The sequence below is a fragment of the Narcine bancroftii genome, chromosome 14 (genome assembly GCF_036971445.1).
Source record: "Narcine bancroftii isolate sNarBan1 chromosome 14, sNarBan1.hap1, whole genome shotgun sequence".
Classification (NCBI taxonomy): domain Eukaryota; kingdom Metazoa; phylum Chordata; class Chondrichthyes; order Torpediniformes; family Narcinidae; genus Narcine; species Narcine bancroftii.
The window spans coordinates 504,187-521,794 of record NC_091482.1 but is presented as its reverse complement, the minus strand read 5'-3'; the positions used below and the strand labels follow the sequence as shown (position 1 = coordinate 521,794).

At 44.6% G+C, this 17,608-nt stretch overlaps 1 protein-coding gene across 2 annotated transcripts in view; it reads left to right on the top strand.

Annotated features, from left to right (window-relative positions):
• LOC138749613 (integrin alpha-E-like) overlaps nucleotides 1-17,608 on the top strand; it is a 199,320-nt gene that overhangs the window by 16,425 nt on the left and 165,287 nt on the right. For both annotated transcript variants that reach the window (XM_069911249.1, XM_069911250.1), the window contains exons 4-6: nucleotides 3,092-3,159; nucleotides 8,991-9,105; nucleotides 10,037-10,138. In XM_069911249.1, the coding sequence (XP_069767350.1) occupies nucleotides 3,092-3,159; nucleotides 8,991-9,105; nucleotides 10,037-10,138 (285 nt within the window). The remainder of the gene's footprint in view (nucleotides 1-3,091; nucleotides 3,160-8,990; nucleotides 9,106-10,036; nucleotides 10,139-17,608) is intronic.

Below are 17,608 nucleotides of genomic sequence, written 5' to 3'. Positions count from 1 at the left end.
CCCCCTCCGCGTCGCGCGGCCCCCCTCCGCGTCGCGCGGCCCCCCTCCGCGTCGCGCGGCCCCCCCTCCGCGTCGCGCGGCCCCCCCTCCGCGTCGCGCGGCCCCCCTCCGCGTCGCGCGGCCCCCCTCCGCGTCGCGCGGCCCCCCTCCGCGTCGCGCGGCCCCCCTCCGCGTCGCGCGGCCCCCCTCCGCGTCGCGCGGCCCCCCTCCGCGTCGCGCGGCCCCCCTCCGCGTCGCGCGGCCCCCCTCCGCGTCGCGCGGCCCCCCTCCGCGTCGCGCGGCCCCCCTCCGCGTCGCGCGGCCCCCCTCCGCGTCGCGCGGCCCCCCTCCGCGTCGCGCGGCCCCCCTCCGCGTCGCGCGGCCCCCCTCCGCGTCGCGCGGCCCCCCTCCGCGTCGCGCGGCCCCCCTCCGCGTCGCGCGGCCCCCCTCCGCGTCGCGCGGCCCCCCTCCGCGTCGCGCGGCCCCCCTCCGCGTCGCGCGGCCCCCCTCCGCGTCGCGCGGCCCCCCTCCGCGTCGCGCGGCCCCCCTCCGCGTCGCGCGGCCCCCCCTCCGCGTCGCGCGGCCCCCCTCCGCGTCGCGCGGCCCCCCCCCGCGTCGCGCGGGCCCCCCCCCGCGTCGCGCGGCCCCCCCCCGCGTCGCGCGGCCCCCCTCCGCGCCGCGCGGCCCCCCCCTGCATCCCTGGAAGAAGACATGATCTTTTGGAAAAACCCCTGAGGAGGAAAGTTTCTTCGGTAAGACACTGAAGCAACTGATTGAATTTGTGTGTGTCCAATGAACAACAAATATCTCTCTGAAACCAGCAAAGATCCTCTGGAGCAGTAATAACTTAAGTTAAAGCACCAGAGCCTAGTGAAGATCATAAATGTAAAATTCTGTGCACAGTCTGGAAAATTACCAGATACCAGTGAACTTGGAGAAGTGAAAAGTGCATGATTGGACAGTGAAACAAAGAACTTTCCTGAACACATACACATAACCTAACTTAAACCCCTTCTAATTCTTAGCAAACGTATATGTAAAGTTAATAGTAATAAGTTAAACATCGATATTATTATGTGTGAAGAAAATTTAAAACATTTTTGTTGAAGTAACTGTTATCTTGGTGAATTTCTCTGGGGTTGTATATTTATATATAAAAATATAAATAAAAATATACAATATATAAAGCCTTTGTCTGCAATGAAGTCCATTTTTTCCACACTATATATATGTGTGTGTGTATGTGTGTCTTTATAAATGATTTGGATGAAATTGTAGGTTGTCTGATTGGTAAATTTGCAGACAACATGAAAACTGGCAGACTTCTGGATGGTGAACTGTTTTCAAAGGTTACAATGCAATATAGATCAGTTAGAAATTTGTGTGACAAAATGGCAGATGGAGTTTAATCCCAGACCAAAGTGAGATGTTTTATTTTGGGAGGTCAAATATTAGAGGAATATATATTGTAAATGGCAGGATACTTAGGTACGTACTAACCTTGCAGTGTGAAATAGTTCCTGATGATAGATCAAATGATAAAAAAGGTGTACCAGAAATTGATCTTCATCAGTTGGGCCACTGAGTACAAAAGTTGGCAAGTCCTTTTGAAGCTGTATAAAACTTTGGTTTGGCCACATTAGGAATATTATGCAATTCTGGTCACCACACAATAGGAAAGATGTGAAGGCTTTGGAGGTTAATTAGGATGCTGACTGGATTGGAGAGGATTAGTAATGAGGAGAGCTTGTATTAACATGGATTTTATCTGGAGTGTCAGAGGTTGAGCAGCGTCCTGATAGGAGTTTATAAAATAATGAAAGGCCTAGATGTGTTAGTCAGCAAGCGATGCCCTGCAGCAGCAGTAAGCAGACACAAACTTGAAGAGTACCATATAACCGTTTACAGCACAGAAACAGGCCATGTCGGCCCTTCAAGTCCGTACCGGTTCACTTGAACAACTCCACTAGCTCCTCTGCAAACTCCTGAGTACAACAGGCTTCATTTGGCTAAAAGTCTCTGCTACAATCGTGGCTCCTGAGTGACTGCTCAGGAGAGGCTGGCTCAGGACTATATCCTGGTCGGCTGATGAACAGCCTCGTGATCTATTAAGGTTGGCTGATTGACAGTCGGCCAGGTGTAGTCTGTCCTCCTGTGGATTTCCTGCAGGTACATACCAGGAGCATTTTTCCCAGTTGCAAAAGAACCCTTCCCACTACTCTACCAGAGAGCAAAGATTTAAAGAGAGAGGGGGAAAGTTCGAAGGAGATTTGGGAAACTATTGTTTTTGAGAGGGTGCAGTAGGTGTCTGGAATGCATGGTCAGTGGAGGTGGTGGAAGCAGATACAAAAGCAATCTTTATGAAGAATTTTAGCAGATAACATGAAGGATTCCTCATCATGTCCGAGGTTTGGATCTGGACTTGGGTTGCTGAAGGTTTGAACTGAACTGGAGTCTTGTGTGGCTGCAGAGGTGAATCCATGGACACTCTGACTCTGAGGGGACTCTCTTTTGCTTCTCTTTCTCTGACTGAAAAGGGCACTGGGCAATACCTTCTGGCAGAGACTGAAGGCAATTTCGTGTAATAGGGAATTTCTGTTATATGACAGTAAAAAGAATCTGATCTGAACTGGCATGAAATAGAAAATTGTGCAGGCATATGCAAGTCGTTAGATTGGTTGTATGGTTGGCGCAGATATGATGGGCCGAGCTGCTGTACTATTCTGTATTGTTCCAGAGATGACCTGCCTGGAGAAGGTTTCACTCGAGGATGGTTTGTCGTAGGTGGCAGAGTGGTCAAGAAGTCACTTTGCATCTGCTTCCAAAAGCTCACAAAACTGTGAAAAGAGCCAGAGGAGAGACATTTGGTCAGGTCTACTGTTGGGGAATCTCTGAAAATAGATTTCAAACGGTAAAATGTGACCTTTCTCGGTGCTGTGATACACAAAGCAAGAAGGAGTCAGCTGGTGCAGTTGTTTCTTTTGGTTTCATAGAAAAAGAGTAGACCTCAGAAAAAATGTATCAAATCATGTGTGTGAGAGCAGAAAAGAAAGGTATTTGTCAATTTTGTGGACATTTAATGTGTGAACCAAATGTATATTTTGTATTTCAGAGGCTGATAAATCTCTCAGTGGACCTGGCTTCACCTTGGCTCACACCTTCATTCAGTCCCAGATCTTGGTAACATTTAAGTTCTGTTTGAATTAAAGTCTCATTTTACATCAAGTTTCAAGGCCAAAGTTTACTAATTCAACGTCACTCCGCACAACTGGGAAAATTGTATCAACTTGGAGTTGGCAAATTGAACAGGCTGTTGTCAATCACCTGCTGTGTGCATGTCCCAGATTTAGGCAGCTCTGTGGCACAAGTTGAATGGCAGATGTTAATACATCAGCCACAGCACTCTGTTGTATTCTGTGACAATCAGCATGAAGCTTGACAAAGTAGCCACTAAGTTGCATTTCATTAATGCCCCCAGGCATTGATTTCTGCCAACTGATGCTGCAGAGTTCCATCTGCAAAATGCAATGGAATTACTCCCCAGAGAGTACCTCCCATCAGCCTCTATCCCCACATGGAGGGGAGTGAATCTGTGGAATTCATTGCTGTGGAGAACAAGTCATTAGGTATATTTAAGACAGAGTTAGATAAGTTCTCAATGAAGAAGAGAATCTGAAGCAGCACGTCTGGCGCAGCACCTTTACAGCGCTAGGACAGGGGTTCGAATCCTGCGCTGTCTCTAAGGAGTTTGCACATTCTCCCCATGTCTGGCTTCAGACATCTCAGAATATCATTGTGGTGTGCTGTTAGACAGAACCAGATACACACAAGGTAAAGACTGTACAACAGGCTTTAATCCACAAAGCCTTCCACAGAGTCAGGCTGGCTGTGGCTGCAGTAACTCTGAGTGAGACTTTGGAGGCCGGCGCAGGCTTATATCCCAGAGGGTGATTGACACCTGACCGGGTGGGGCTTGATCCATTCAGGCCGACTGATTGACAGCCGGCCAGGTGTTGTCCTGTCCCCTTACACTCCTGCAGGTACAGAGGTTGCCCCCTGCAGTAGGCTGGTGGTGGACCACCACAATCATTGCCACCATATTTAATTCCAAGTAACATACCACTCTTACTTGGAATATATTATATCAGGACCTCTGTGACTGCTGCTGAGGTGGCAAGGATAATTAAGGACAGACAATAAATATGACTTTACCATTGACTATCATGGGGACTGTTGTTGGTTACATGGAGGCAGTGTCAGAAGACATAGGAGCAAAATTAAGCCATTTGACCCATTGTGTTTGCCTTGCCATTCCATCATGGCTGATTTGCTTTCCTTTTCAAACCTATTTTCCTCTTCCAAATAATTTTTTTTAGACATTCAACAGGCCATTTCGGCCCTTGAGCCCATGCTGCCCAATGCAGCCAATTAACCTACACTCCTGACACATTTTGAATGGTGGGAGGAAACCAGAGCCCCTGTGGAAACTCCACACAGTCATGGGGAGAATGTACAAACTCCTTATAGACAACGCGGGATTCGAACCCCTGTCCTAGCGCTGTAAAGGTGCTGCACCAGACATGCTGCTTCAGATTCTCTTCTTCATTGAGAACCTATCTAACTCTGTCTTAAATATACCTAATGACTTGTTCTCCACAGCAATGAATTCCACAGATTCACTCCCCTCTGCATAAAGAAATTCCTCATCTCGGTTCTAAAGGGACATTTTTGTATTCTAATGCCATGCTCTCGAGTCCCAGACTTCTCTAGCATAGGAAACATCCTCTCCATTTCCATCTTTCCATTTTTGACGTTCCAAAGACATTTGGGGTTCTATTTATCTATCTATTTAGTTATACATACAGCACATTTCAGCCCACAAGTCCATGCTGCCCAATTAACCTACACCCCCATTATGTTTTTTGAATGGGGAAAACCCATGCAGACACTGGGAGAATGCACAAACTCCTTCCAGACAGTGCAGGATTTGAACCCCGGTCCGGTCCTGATTGTTGGCACTGTAAAGGTGTTGTGCTAACTGCTATGCCAGCAAGAGGTGATTTTTCACCTCGGTGTAATTGAGCACCATTGTCTCCTGAGCCAAAGGTCTGGTTACTGTGCTGTATCTCTGAATTAAAAAAAATTAAAAATCCTTTCCTTGACTCAGTAGAACAAATACATCCAGAACCCATGCAAGTTGTCCCGATGCAAGGTCTATATTTTGTTGTGTCATTGCCTGGTGTATTGGCGGGGAAAATGTTACTTGCCACTTGTAGGCCCATGCCTGAATGTTATATGCATCTTGTGTGAACTATTCCATTTTCTGTGGAACTGCAAATACAATTAAACTTTATACAATCAGCAACAAACTTAGAAGGTCATTAGAGAGTAATTGATGAAGCAGTTGAAGATGGTTGGGCCCAGGACACTGAAATAAAACCACAAAATAATGGAAACTTTTCAGCCAATCAGGCAGTGTCTGTGGAAGATGAACAGTTAACATTTTTTGGTCCAGGACTTTTCATTAGAACTGAGAAAGAGAAAACTGGTCTAAGACACTCTCCCATGAAACGACCAGACTGATACCTTGCAGCTGGAGTTGTTGAACTTCTCACATGTGTACCCTCTGATTCTTTTGCCAACCACTTTAAACACACATCCTATGGCTTACTGATCATGAAAAGTTTATATAGTTTAAACTATCAAAACAGTTTGTTATTGTAGAGAGTCATATTGGGGAAGGAGCTGTACTTGAACTTGATGAATGAGCAAGTGATTAAAGTTAATTTGATCAGGTTCAAGACAGCACCCATGACTACCCTAAACATTCATTTCCTCCTTCACCAGGATCTAATGATCATCATGGAAATGATTTTAATAAAAGCGCTGCAGAAATTACCCAGTTGACATTTTCAGCATGCCCCAAACCCTTGACCTCCACCACCTATGGCTTCTCCTCCAAGATCCCCTCTATAATCATGGAAATTAATCACTGATCCTTCATCATCACTAGATCTCAATCCTAGAACTCTCTCTACCAGCAGCTCTTTAGAGGTGGTTTAGTCTAATCTCTACAAGGGCAATAAGAGATGGACAATAAATACCAATGACCCTGCGTGAAAAGAATGGTGGCGCTGCTGCTGGAGTGGACCCAGAAGAGCGGGGAGGAGGGACACACACCACTGCTCTGCCGGGTTCTACCAACTGTCCTGATGCTGGTGGCTCTGTTCAGGCTTTAGACGGTTTGTTAAAGGAATCAGCAGTGTTTTTCTTTTAAATCCCTCAACCACGGAGGCCTCTGCCTAAGATGGCGGTGCCTGTGCAGAGCAGTGGAGTACGAGGGGTTGCAGACACGAGCAGCGGACCAATGAAGGGCACCAGAAATGGAGAAGCACAGGACAGGTCCCTACAGGACGGTGACCAAGGCAGTGGGCTCTGCGGATGAAGGACCCTCACAGGGTGTGGGCTGCTGGAGACTGGCTCATGTGAACAAGGTGTTGAAACCCATACTGAAGGGTGGTGAGGGCAAGAAGGGCTCCCAAAGGGCTTGGATGCTGAAAGCTTCATGATTGGATCTGGAGCTCAGGTTGCAGATCGTTTAAACTGGAGTCCATGAGGCTGCAGAGGCTGCGGGAGTGCTGAGGGGCGAATCTGCAGACTCTCAGTGACTCTGAAGGGACTCTCATTCTCCTATTGTTAGGGGAGCTGAGCAATGCTCATGGCGACTCTGGCAGACAAAAGTTGAAGTATAACATGTAGATTACATTTTTAATGTATTATTACATGACAATAAAATGAACCTTTGTACCTTCTTAACCTTAGTTGGATAAAGCACACATTAAAAATTATATTGTATTGAGGGAAACTGCCTGAAAGGGTTTGGCAACATTTAATTATAAAGTTAAAAAGAGAACCTCGTGCATTCAATTACACAAAATGCATAAGGGACTGGCTTTAGATTCAGATTTCAGGTTTATTTTCCAGATTACGTTCTGTGGTGAGATGTAATTACACCACTAGGTCACCAGGGGTCATCCCGGTGACCTTGTATATAAAGCAGTCCAGAGCTACAGTCTAGCCTTCCAGGTTCATCTTGCAGAGAGACAAGACCTCTTGTAATTACACCACTAGGTCACCAGGGGTCATCCCGGTGACCTTGTATATAAAGCAGTCCAGAGCTACAGTCCAGCCTTCCAGGTTTGTCTTGCAGAGACAAGACCTCTTGTAATTACACCACTAGGCCACCAGGGGTCATCCCGGTGACCTTGTATATAAAGCAGTCCAGAGCTACAGTCCAGCCTTCCAGGTTTGTCTTGCAGAAACAAGACCTCTTGTAATTACACCACTAGGCCACCAGGGGTCATCCCGGTGACCTTGTATATAAAGCAGTCCAGAGCTACAGTCCAGCCTTCCAGGTTTGTCTTGCAGAGACAAGACCTCTTGTAATTACACCACTAGGCCACCAGGGGTCATCCCGGTGACCTTGTATATAAAGCAGTCCAGAGCTGCAGTCTAGCCTTCCAGGTTTGTCTTGCAGAGACAAGACCTCTTGTAATTACACCACTAGGCCACCAGGGGTCATCCCGGTGACCTTGTATATAAAGCAGTCCAGAGCTACAGTCCAGCCTTCCAGGTTTGTCTTGCAGAGACAAGACCTCTTGTAATTACACCACTAGGCCACCAGGGGTCATCCCGGTGACCTTGTATATAAAGCAGTCCAGAGCTGCAGTCTAGCCTTCCAGGTTCGTCTTGCAGAGAGACAAGACCTCTTAGTGTACATATTAGTTTATTAAAGCTGTCTTATACTCACAGTGTTGGTGTGGATATTGTCAGTACACATATATGACATCACATACAACCCTGAGATTCTTTTTCCTGCAGGCGAGACAGAATCACCACTTCTTGTCTGTCCAAAATAAAAAGACAACCTACAAAAGTAAACAAATAAAGAACTGCAAACAAACTGCAATAAAGAAAGAAAAATATCAATACACTGCAAAGGAAGAGTCCTTAAATGAGTCCCTGATCGAGTTTGTTGTTGAGGAGTCTGATGGTGGAGGGCGAGCAGTTGTCCCTGAACCTGGTGGTGCGAGTCTTGCGGCACCTCTATCTCTTTCCTGATGGTAGAAGGGGGAACAGAGCGTGTGCTGGGTGGTGTGGATCCTTGATGATTGCTGCTGCTCTCTGACGGCAGCGTTTCCAGTAGATGTTCTCGATGGTGGGGAGGGCTTTACCCGTGATATCCTGGACTGTGTCCATGACCTTTTGCAGGACTTGATGTTAAGGGGCATTGGTGTCCCTGTACCAGACTATGATGCAGCTGGTCAGCACACTTTCCACTGCAGATCTGTAGAAATTTGCCAGGGTTTTCAATGTCATATTAAACCTCCACAAACTCTTGAGGAAGGAGAGGTGCTGACATGCTGCCTTTCACAATGCCATTTGTATGCTGGGTCCAGGAAAGGTCCTCAGACATAGTGACTCTCAAAAACTCGATGAAGGGCTCAAGTCTGAAATTGGGGTGATGTATTTTTATCTTTGCGATATAAAGGACACTATTTGACCTGGTGAGTTTCTCCAGCATTATGTTTTTTTTACTTGAATTAGCTCACTCTCTCCACCTCTGATCCACAATAAGCACTGGATCGTGTACTTCTGGTGTTCCCTTCCTGAAGTCAACAATCAGCCCTTTGTCTTTGGTGATATTGAGTGCGGGGTTGTTGTTGGTGCACTATTCAGCCAAGTTTTCAATCTCCCTCCTGTATGCTGACTCCTCTCTTTTTTATATCTTTTCAGTTGAATTGATCAATTGACTTACAAATATCCTATTATTCTGTTTTTGTGTTGAAAAAGTCTTCATCTAGAATTCTGAAAGTTTTTTCTGTTACTAAGCCTTATGATTATGGTTAGTTAAAAACAACATTTGAGAAATTGCAATATTCCCTCTAACTTCAAATAAAATAAACATTACTCAAGGAATATGCAGGCTCATAATTATAATAATGTTACAGCTCTGTCGGCAGCAACGGAAACGGCTTCAAAAGAATAGAGAAGATTTGAATGGAATTTGCAGAGAACTTTTTTCAGATCTTCAAGAAAAATATACTTTTGAAACTTCCTCATTTGGTGGGTCTATGTTACTTTAGCTATTAATTAAATGCTGATTTAATTATTTTCAATTGGGCTTTTTCTCCCTTGAGAATGAAAACTGAAATTTTGCTTGATTGCTTTTATCGAGGATGGTTCTTGCTTATGAAGCAGATTGTGCTCAGAATAAAAAAAAGGCGATTATACAGTTTTGGCTGGCATTTTTCTATAATTATAATCTGTTCTTCGAGTTCACCCTCACTAATGGAATACTTATAATATGATCTCAGGAACATGTCTGCCCCTCTCCTATTCCCATATAATTTCAGAGGACAATCCCTCCAGGATAATCTCTCGAGGTCATGTGGTAATGTTCTATTGAATTAGATCCAATTCCCCCTCCACTTCTGCATCCTCAATCCTCTTGAACGTAGCATCAATCCCAGAGGTTTGCAGACTTTCGCACTTTATTCATCAGGATGTTGGCAGGGTTCGAACACTTTAGTGATGGGAAGAGATTGGATAGGCTGGGCTTGTTTTTCCTGGAATGAAGAAGGTTGAGGGGTGACCTGATGGAGGTATATAAGATTATTAAAGGCACAAATCAGGTTAATAGTCAAAAAGTATTTTCTCATGCTAGGGGAAAGGAAAAACACAAGGTCATAGTTTGAAGAAGATCAGGGGTTTTGAAGGGGATTTTGGGGGGAGGGGGTGGGTAATCTACATCGAGAGTGCTTGAGATCTCGAATGCATGGTCAGACAAGGTGGTGGAATCAGATACGGTTACTATGGTTGAGAAGCGTCTGGATATCGACCTAAGGGGGATATGGGCTTAATGCAGGCAAATGTGATTAGTATAGCTGGGCAAAAAAAAAAGGTCAGCCTGAATGGAGTGGACATCTCTGATTCCATATCAGTAATCCATTGTGTTTCTAAAGATCCTGGTTCTAACTAGAAGATGTTTATGTAGTTTCAGAAATAGCCAAGCAAGACGACAACGACAACAACAACAACAACAACAACAACCCCAACGCCGGGAACGAGAAGGAGAACGAAGATGATGAATTCCCAGGTAACAGACCAATGATCCACTGTCAAACTGCTGACAGCATAATGCAGGTTTGGATAGGAAGAATGAAGAGATAGGTAATAGAAAAGAGTTCCGGGGCAGAGAGATCTCATTGAAAATGGCAGGGCAGCTTGAAAAAATGCTTGCATAATTCGAGGATGAAGGTTGAAGCACAAAAGCGTGAAAGTCTCGACCTTTTGGCATTACCCTCTGACTCCCTCCTTCAAGCCAGTTTTAAATCTAATTGGCCAGGCCAAGTGATCGAACTTTCCTGACGAATTGACCATGCAGGACCTTGTCAAACATTTTGGCCAAGTCTATGTTGACTGCTCTGCTCTCATCCATCCTTTGGCATGTCTTCAAAATAACCTATTACATTTTTGAGACACAATTGCCCATATGCAAATTCATCCGAACTATCTCTGATTAGTTCAAATGTGTCAAAGATTATGAAGTGAAGGCACATAGGAAAATACATAAGCCACGATTTGAATGGTGGAGCAGAGTCGAAGGGCCCAATGGCCTTTTATGCTCCATTAACTTTCCCACCACTGACATGAGGTTTGCTGGCCTGCAGTTCCCTGTCTTGTTCTTCCTGCTCTTCTGAAATAACAGTACATTAGCCACCCTCCAGAACTACACATGTGGTCAATCATGAGCCAGAAAATTTCTGCAAGGGGCTTCCTGATTCCTTCTCAATATTTTCACAAAATCCAAGGATGTTTAACCATCTTTATGGACTCCAAGGCTGCCAACACCTCCTCCCTGGTAATTCATATATCATTTTCAATTCTTGTCACTTCATGATCAGAAGGACATTGGAGAGGGTCTTGAGGTCATCTACAAGTATATTTCTGGAATAGATGACTATAGTCACCCATTAATGAGACATACTGTTTCCTGGAGGAGAGAAGATTGAAGTAACTTTTGATGGAGTTGAAGTCGGAACTGAATGGATAATGGGACACTGTTCATCTTGGTGGTTAGACAAGGAATAAAGGTCATGGGTATAAAATAAAGAAGAGAATTAAGACTACTGTGACAGATTATGTTGTGTTTGGATTGTATATAGATATGTTTTAGGGAGATAAATTGGGGCAGGTTTTTTTAGTGTAGATCACATATAAACACTTTAAAACAGATCTTATTTAAAACATTGGAGCTCTGCTAATGCTCGGAGCCTCAGAGTTTTTGCAAGAGCTTTGTAAAGTGCCCAAGAGACTTCACAAATGGATTGTTGTTTACAAAAAGGCAACTGATGAAAGAACTTGTTGGAGTCGCAGACTGGAGTGGAATTTGCTATTCTACGAAGGTCATGTAGTCTTGCAAGCAGAGAGAGTCAAACAGGATTTTTTTCTCAGGGGAGTGAGAGAGAGAGAGGGAGAGAGAGAGAAACACACACACACACACACACACACACACACAGAGACCAGTTCTACGGTGTTACAGTTCAGCAACTGGGACTGGAACAGGACAAGCTGGCAAGCTTGTGGAAAGCCCTATTTGGAAGATGGGTTGTGAGTGCTTAGTTCAGCCTGGTCAAAGCCTTTGTGGTTCATGCAAGAGGAGAGGACTGGCTGTCTAATGTTTCACTTGAAATAAGGGAAACAAAAAGGAACTCTGTGGTAATCTGAAAGAAAGAGGTGATCATCTGGAGAACCCTGAAGGGGAAAGTTTCTTCAGCAAGACACTGAAGTGGCTGATTAAAAAGGAATCAGTCAAGGTCCAGTTGGCAAGGAGCGAAGAGGCGGGAGCGTGCTGTGCTGAACGGACGTAAGTAGAGTGGTCCTAATTTATCTATATATTTAAAAAGTCAGGTGTGTATTTATTTATTTAAATTGTAAGGGGAAGGGTTTGTTGGTGTAAATTTAAAGTTAAAATAGTTAATATAATTTTAAGTTAAAATTTAAAAGGGGGAGGGGGCTAATGCGCAGGCGTGTGGTGACGTCAGCAGGGAGGGAGTTTTAAAAACAAAGAAAACCTTACCTCAGTTGAGGTCCAGTTGGCAAGGAGCGAAGAGGCGGGAGCGTGCTGTGCTGAACGGACGTGAGTAGAGTGGTCATTTAGTCTTAATTAAGAGTTAATAATTTAGGTGGGGATTGCTGTTCAGTGCAGAGACAGTAATTGAATAGCGAGTGCAGGTGGGAGTAATTAAAGGAAACTGGTTAGGATTGGACAGTGCTAGTGGTCACATTGGGTAATGTATTAAAGTAAAGGAAAGGTTTTTGTGAGCGGCAGCGAGTGAGCGGCCCAAGCGAGTGAGTGGGAGCACAGGTTGAGGATGAGTCACTGCACATTAAGGTAAGATAGTCTTTATTACTACTTCATTGGGGTAAAGGATGAGTGTTAGGGCTGTGAGTTGTTGGGAGTGCCGGATGTGGGAGGTCCTGGAGACTTCCAGACTCCCGGATGTCCATATCTGCACTAGGTGTGTCGAGCTGCAGATTCTTAGGGACCGTGTTAGGGAACTAGAGCTGCAGCTCAATGACCTCAGGCTGGTTAGGGAAACAGAGGAAGTGATAGACAGGAGTTACAGCCAGGTGGTCACGCCAGGGCCACGGGAGGAGGAAAGGTGGGTAACAGTTAGGAGAGGGACAGAAAAATGTAAGGTGCCAGAGAGGAGCCCTATGACTGTAACCCTCAGCAATAAGTACGCCTCTTTGAGTACTGTTGAGGAGGACATCAAAGTTGGGGGGAGCAGCAGTGGCTGTGCCTCTGGCACGGGGTCAGCCCCTGTAGCTCAGAAAGGTAGGGAAAGGAAGAGGAGGGCAATAGTGGTAGGAGACTCCATAGTTAAGAGGACAGATAGGGGATTCTGTGGACGCAGCAAGGAGAACCGGATGGTGGTTTGCCTCCCTGGTGCCAGGGTCCGGGATGTTGCTGCTCGTGTCCCGGATATCCTAAAGTGGGAGGGATAGGAGCCAGAGGCCGTGGTACATGTAGGTACCAATGACATAGGGAGGAATAGAGAAGAGGTCCTAAAAAGTGAGTACAGGCAGTTAGGTAGGGAATTAAAAAGAAGGACCGCAAAGGAGGTAATCTTTGGATTACTCCCTGTGCCACGTGACAGTGAGAATAGAAATAGAATGAGGTGGAGGATTAACACGTGGCTGAAGGGGTGGAGTAAGGGGCAGGGTTTCAAGTTTCTGGATCACTGGGACCTTTTTTGGGGAAGATGTGACCTGTACAGTAAAGACGGGTTACACTTAAATCCCAGGGGGACCAGAATCCTGGCAGAGGTATTTGCTAGGGCTACTCAGGATCCTTTAAACTAGAATGGTTGGGGGGAGGGAGCAAAATAGTACAGAGCAGTAAGGAGAAGGTTAGAATGCAAACAAAGAAAGTTTGTAGTAAGTATTTGAATATGGATGGGCAGGTGATAGAGAAAAGAAATGCTCTGGAAGAAGATGAAGGGCAATTGGCAGGAAAAGGAAATAATGTTGTTCTTAAAGATGAGGGAAAACAGGGATTAAGAATTGGGAAATCTCTGAAATTCATATATTTTAATGCCAGGAGTATTGTAAAAAAGGTGGATGAGCTGAAGGTGTGGATTGATACTTGGAAGTATGATGTGGTAGCGATTAGTGAGACATGGTTGCAGGAGGGATGTGATTGGCAGCTGAATATCCCTGGGTTTCGTTGCTTTAGGTGTGATAGAGTCGGAGGGGCAAGAGGAGGTGGTGTTGCATTGCTTGTCAGGGAAAATATTACAGCGGTGCTTCGGCAGGATAGATTAGAGGGCACATCCACGGAGGCTATTTGGGTGGAACTGAGGAGTGGGAAAGGAGAGGTTACACTTGTAGGGGTGTATTATAGACCACCCGGAGGGGACCGAGACCTAGAGGAGCAAATCTGTAGGGAGATAGTGGATATTTGTGATAAGCACAGGGTTGTAATTATGGGAGATTTTAATTTTCCACATATAGATTTGGAAACACATTCTGTGTAAGGGCTGGATGGATTAGAGTTTGTGAAAACAATATGTAGAGGTGCCAACCAAAGAGGGAGCAGTGTTAGATCTACTGTTGGCAAATGGGATGGGTCAAGTGATGGAGGTTAGTGTTGGCGAGCACTTCGGGTCCAGTGATCATAATGCCATCAGTTTCAATGTCATTATGGAAAGAGATAAGTCAGGGCCAAGGGTTGAGGTTTTTGATTGGGGAAAAGCTAGATTTGAGGAGATGCGAAAGGACTTACAGGGTGTGCATTGGGACAATTTGTTTGATAGGCAGGGTGTAGTAGAGAGATGGAAGTCTTTTAAAGATCAAGAGTGCAAAAGCTTTATGTTCCTGTTAGGTTAAAAGGAGGGGCAAAAGGTTTGAGAGAGCCGTGGTTTTCAAGGAATATTGGAAACTTGGTTCGAAGAAAAAGGGAGGCGTACATTAGGTATAAGAAGCATGGAATTAAGGAGATGTTTGAAAAATACATTGAATGTAAGAGGAATCTTAAGAGAGAAATTAGGAAAGCTAAAAGAAGGTATGAGGAGACTATAGCAAGCAGGGTGAAAATTAATCCAAAAGGGTTCTACAAATATGTTAATGGTAAAAGGAAAGCGAGAGACAAAATTGGTCCCTTAGAGAATCAGAGCGGAAAACTGTGTGTGGAGCCTAGAGAAATGGGGGAGATATTGAACAGTTTCTTTTCTTCGGTATTCACCAAGGAGAAGGATATTGGGATATGAGAGATAAAAAAAGCAAATTGGGTAAATATGGAGAATGTGATTATGAAAGATGTAGTGTTAGGTCTTTTGAGGAATATAAAGGTGGATAAGTCTCTGGGACCAGACGGGATCTTCCCCAGGACATTGAGAGAAGTAAAGGAGGAAATAGCTGAGGCTCTGACGGTAATTTTCCAAATGTCATTAGAGATGGGGATAGTGCCGGAGGATTGGCGTATTGCGCATGTGGTTCTGTTATTTAAAAAGGGTTCAAGGAGGAAGCCTGGCAATTATCGGCCTGTAAGTTCTTGTAACAGGCCTGTAGGTAAATTAATGGAGGAAGTTCTTAGAGATAGTACTTATAAATATCTGGATAGACAGGGTCTGATCAGGAGCACTCAACACGGATTTGTGGGCGGAAGGTCCTGTTTGACCAATCTGATTGAATTTTTTGAAGAGGTGACTAGGAATGTGGATGAGGGTAGCGTGGTGGATGTTGACTATATGGACTTCAGTAAGGCCTTCGATAAGGTACCACATGGAACGTTAGTTAGGAAGGTGCAGTCTTTAGGTATAAATTTTGAGATAGTCAAATGGATTTAACATTGGCTGAAAGGGAGAGGCCAGAGAGTGGTAGTGGAAAATTGTCTGTCAGGTTGGAGGCCGGTGACCAGTAGTGTGCCTCAGGGATCTGTATTGGGCCCATTGTTGTTCGTTATATACATTAATGATCGAGATGATGGGGTGGTGAATTGGATTAGTAAATATGCAGACGATACTAAGATAGGCAGAATAGTGGATAATGAAGAAGGTTTTCAAGGATTGCAGAGGAATTTGGGCTGATTAGAAAAGTGGGCTGAAAAATGGCAGATGGAATTTAATGCTGATAAGTGTGAGGTGCTTCATTTTGGTAAGAAGAATCAGAACAGGACATACATAGTAAATGGGAGAGCATTGAGGAATACAGAAGAGCAGAAGGATTTAGGAGTAACGGTACATCGTTCCCTGAAGGTAGAAACTCATGTGAATAGGGTGGTGAAGAAGGCTTTTAGTATGCTGGCCTTTATCAATCATTGCATGGAATATAGGAGTTGGGAGGTGATGTTGAGATTGTATAAGGCGTTGGTGCAGCCTAATTTAGAGTTCTGCGTGCAGTTCTGGTCGCCTAATTTTTGGAAAATTAGTGGAGAGAGTGCAGAATATTTACCAGAATGTTACCTGGGTTGAAGTATCTAGAGTACAGGGAGAGATTGGGCAGAGCAGGTCTTTATTCTTTGGAGCGTAGAAGGTTGAGAGGGGATTTGATAGAGGTATTTAAGATTATGAAAGGGATAGACAGAGTGGATGTGGATAGACTATTTCTGTTAAGAGTAGGAGAGATTGAAACAAGAGGACATGAGTTAAGAGTTAAGGGGCAGAGGTTTAGAGGTAACATGAGGGGGATCTTCTTGACTCAGAGAGTGGTAGCGGCATGGAATGAGCTTCCGGGAGAAATAGTGGCGGCAGAGTCAATTTTATTATTTAAGAAAAAGCTGGACAGGTATATGGATGAGAAGAAGATGGAGGGTTATGGTCATTGTGCAGGTAGGTGGGACTAGAGAGGAGTGTTTGGTGTGGTGCGGACTAGAAGGGCCTAATGGCCTGTTTCCGTGCTGTAATTGTTATGTTATGTTATGATGTTCAGCATACAACGAATCTCTCTGAAAACTGACAAGAACCTTCCTGAGCGGTAACCATTTACCTTTCAAGCACCAAAGCCTGGTGATCTTCATAAATGTTGAATTCTGTGCACAGTCTAAGAATTGCCCGTAATCAGTGAACTTGGAGGAATGAGAAGTGAGATTGGACTGTGAATCAAAGAACTTTTCTGAACTTGTACATACATTACATACTCGTGCGCTTAGAATTAGATGGGGATTAAGTTAGGTTAGTTAAGTCAATAGTGATAAGTTAAATTGTGATTTTGTTTTCATGTTTAAAGATAATTAAAAGCAACTTTTGTTTAACCATTTGTCTTGGTGAATATCTATTGCTGTTGGGTTTTGGGGTCCCCTGGGCTCGTAACAGTACTAAATAAAGCACAGGCAAGTTCCATTGTAGCCTTCAAGAGAAAATTGCATAAATATGGGTTGAGGAAAATTTTACAAGGCGACAGAGAAGGAACCAGGGGATGGAATGAATGAACATATCCTCAAGATTCAGGGGATTTGATTTAAGACAGAGATGAGGAGAAACTGCTTTTCTCTGAATCTGTGAAGTAGTGAAGGCTGTCTCATTGAATACATTTAAGACCCAGATAGATTTTGATTAGTAGGAGAATTAAAGGTTTTGAGGAACAGGTCGGTAATTGAAGCTGAGTCCGTGACCAGCTTAGCCATGATCTTATTGAATGGTGGAGCTGGCTCAATGGGCCAAAGGCTAACGTTACTTTGAGCATTCTTCTGGTCTGGATATGATGGGTCGAAAGGTGTTCTGTGCTGTAGCTATTCTATGATAATGCAATAATTAGTTTCACTTTGCAAACAATTGTTAAGAGGTGGTCATGTTTGACTTCCCTGATTGAATTCTTATACAGTGGTAGAAAGTGGTCAAAGATGGGCAAGAGTTTGATGATGTCATAGACATGGAGCTGTACTGTAAGATGACTATTGGACATCTATCCATATTAATCCCATCATACAGTACTTGGCCTGTAGCTTTCAATACCTGGACTATTTGGGTGCTTATCTGGACACTTAAAGAACACAGTACAGGTTTTTCGGCTCACAAAGTAATGCCAACTTATGTAAATCTACTTCACATCAATATTATCCTTC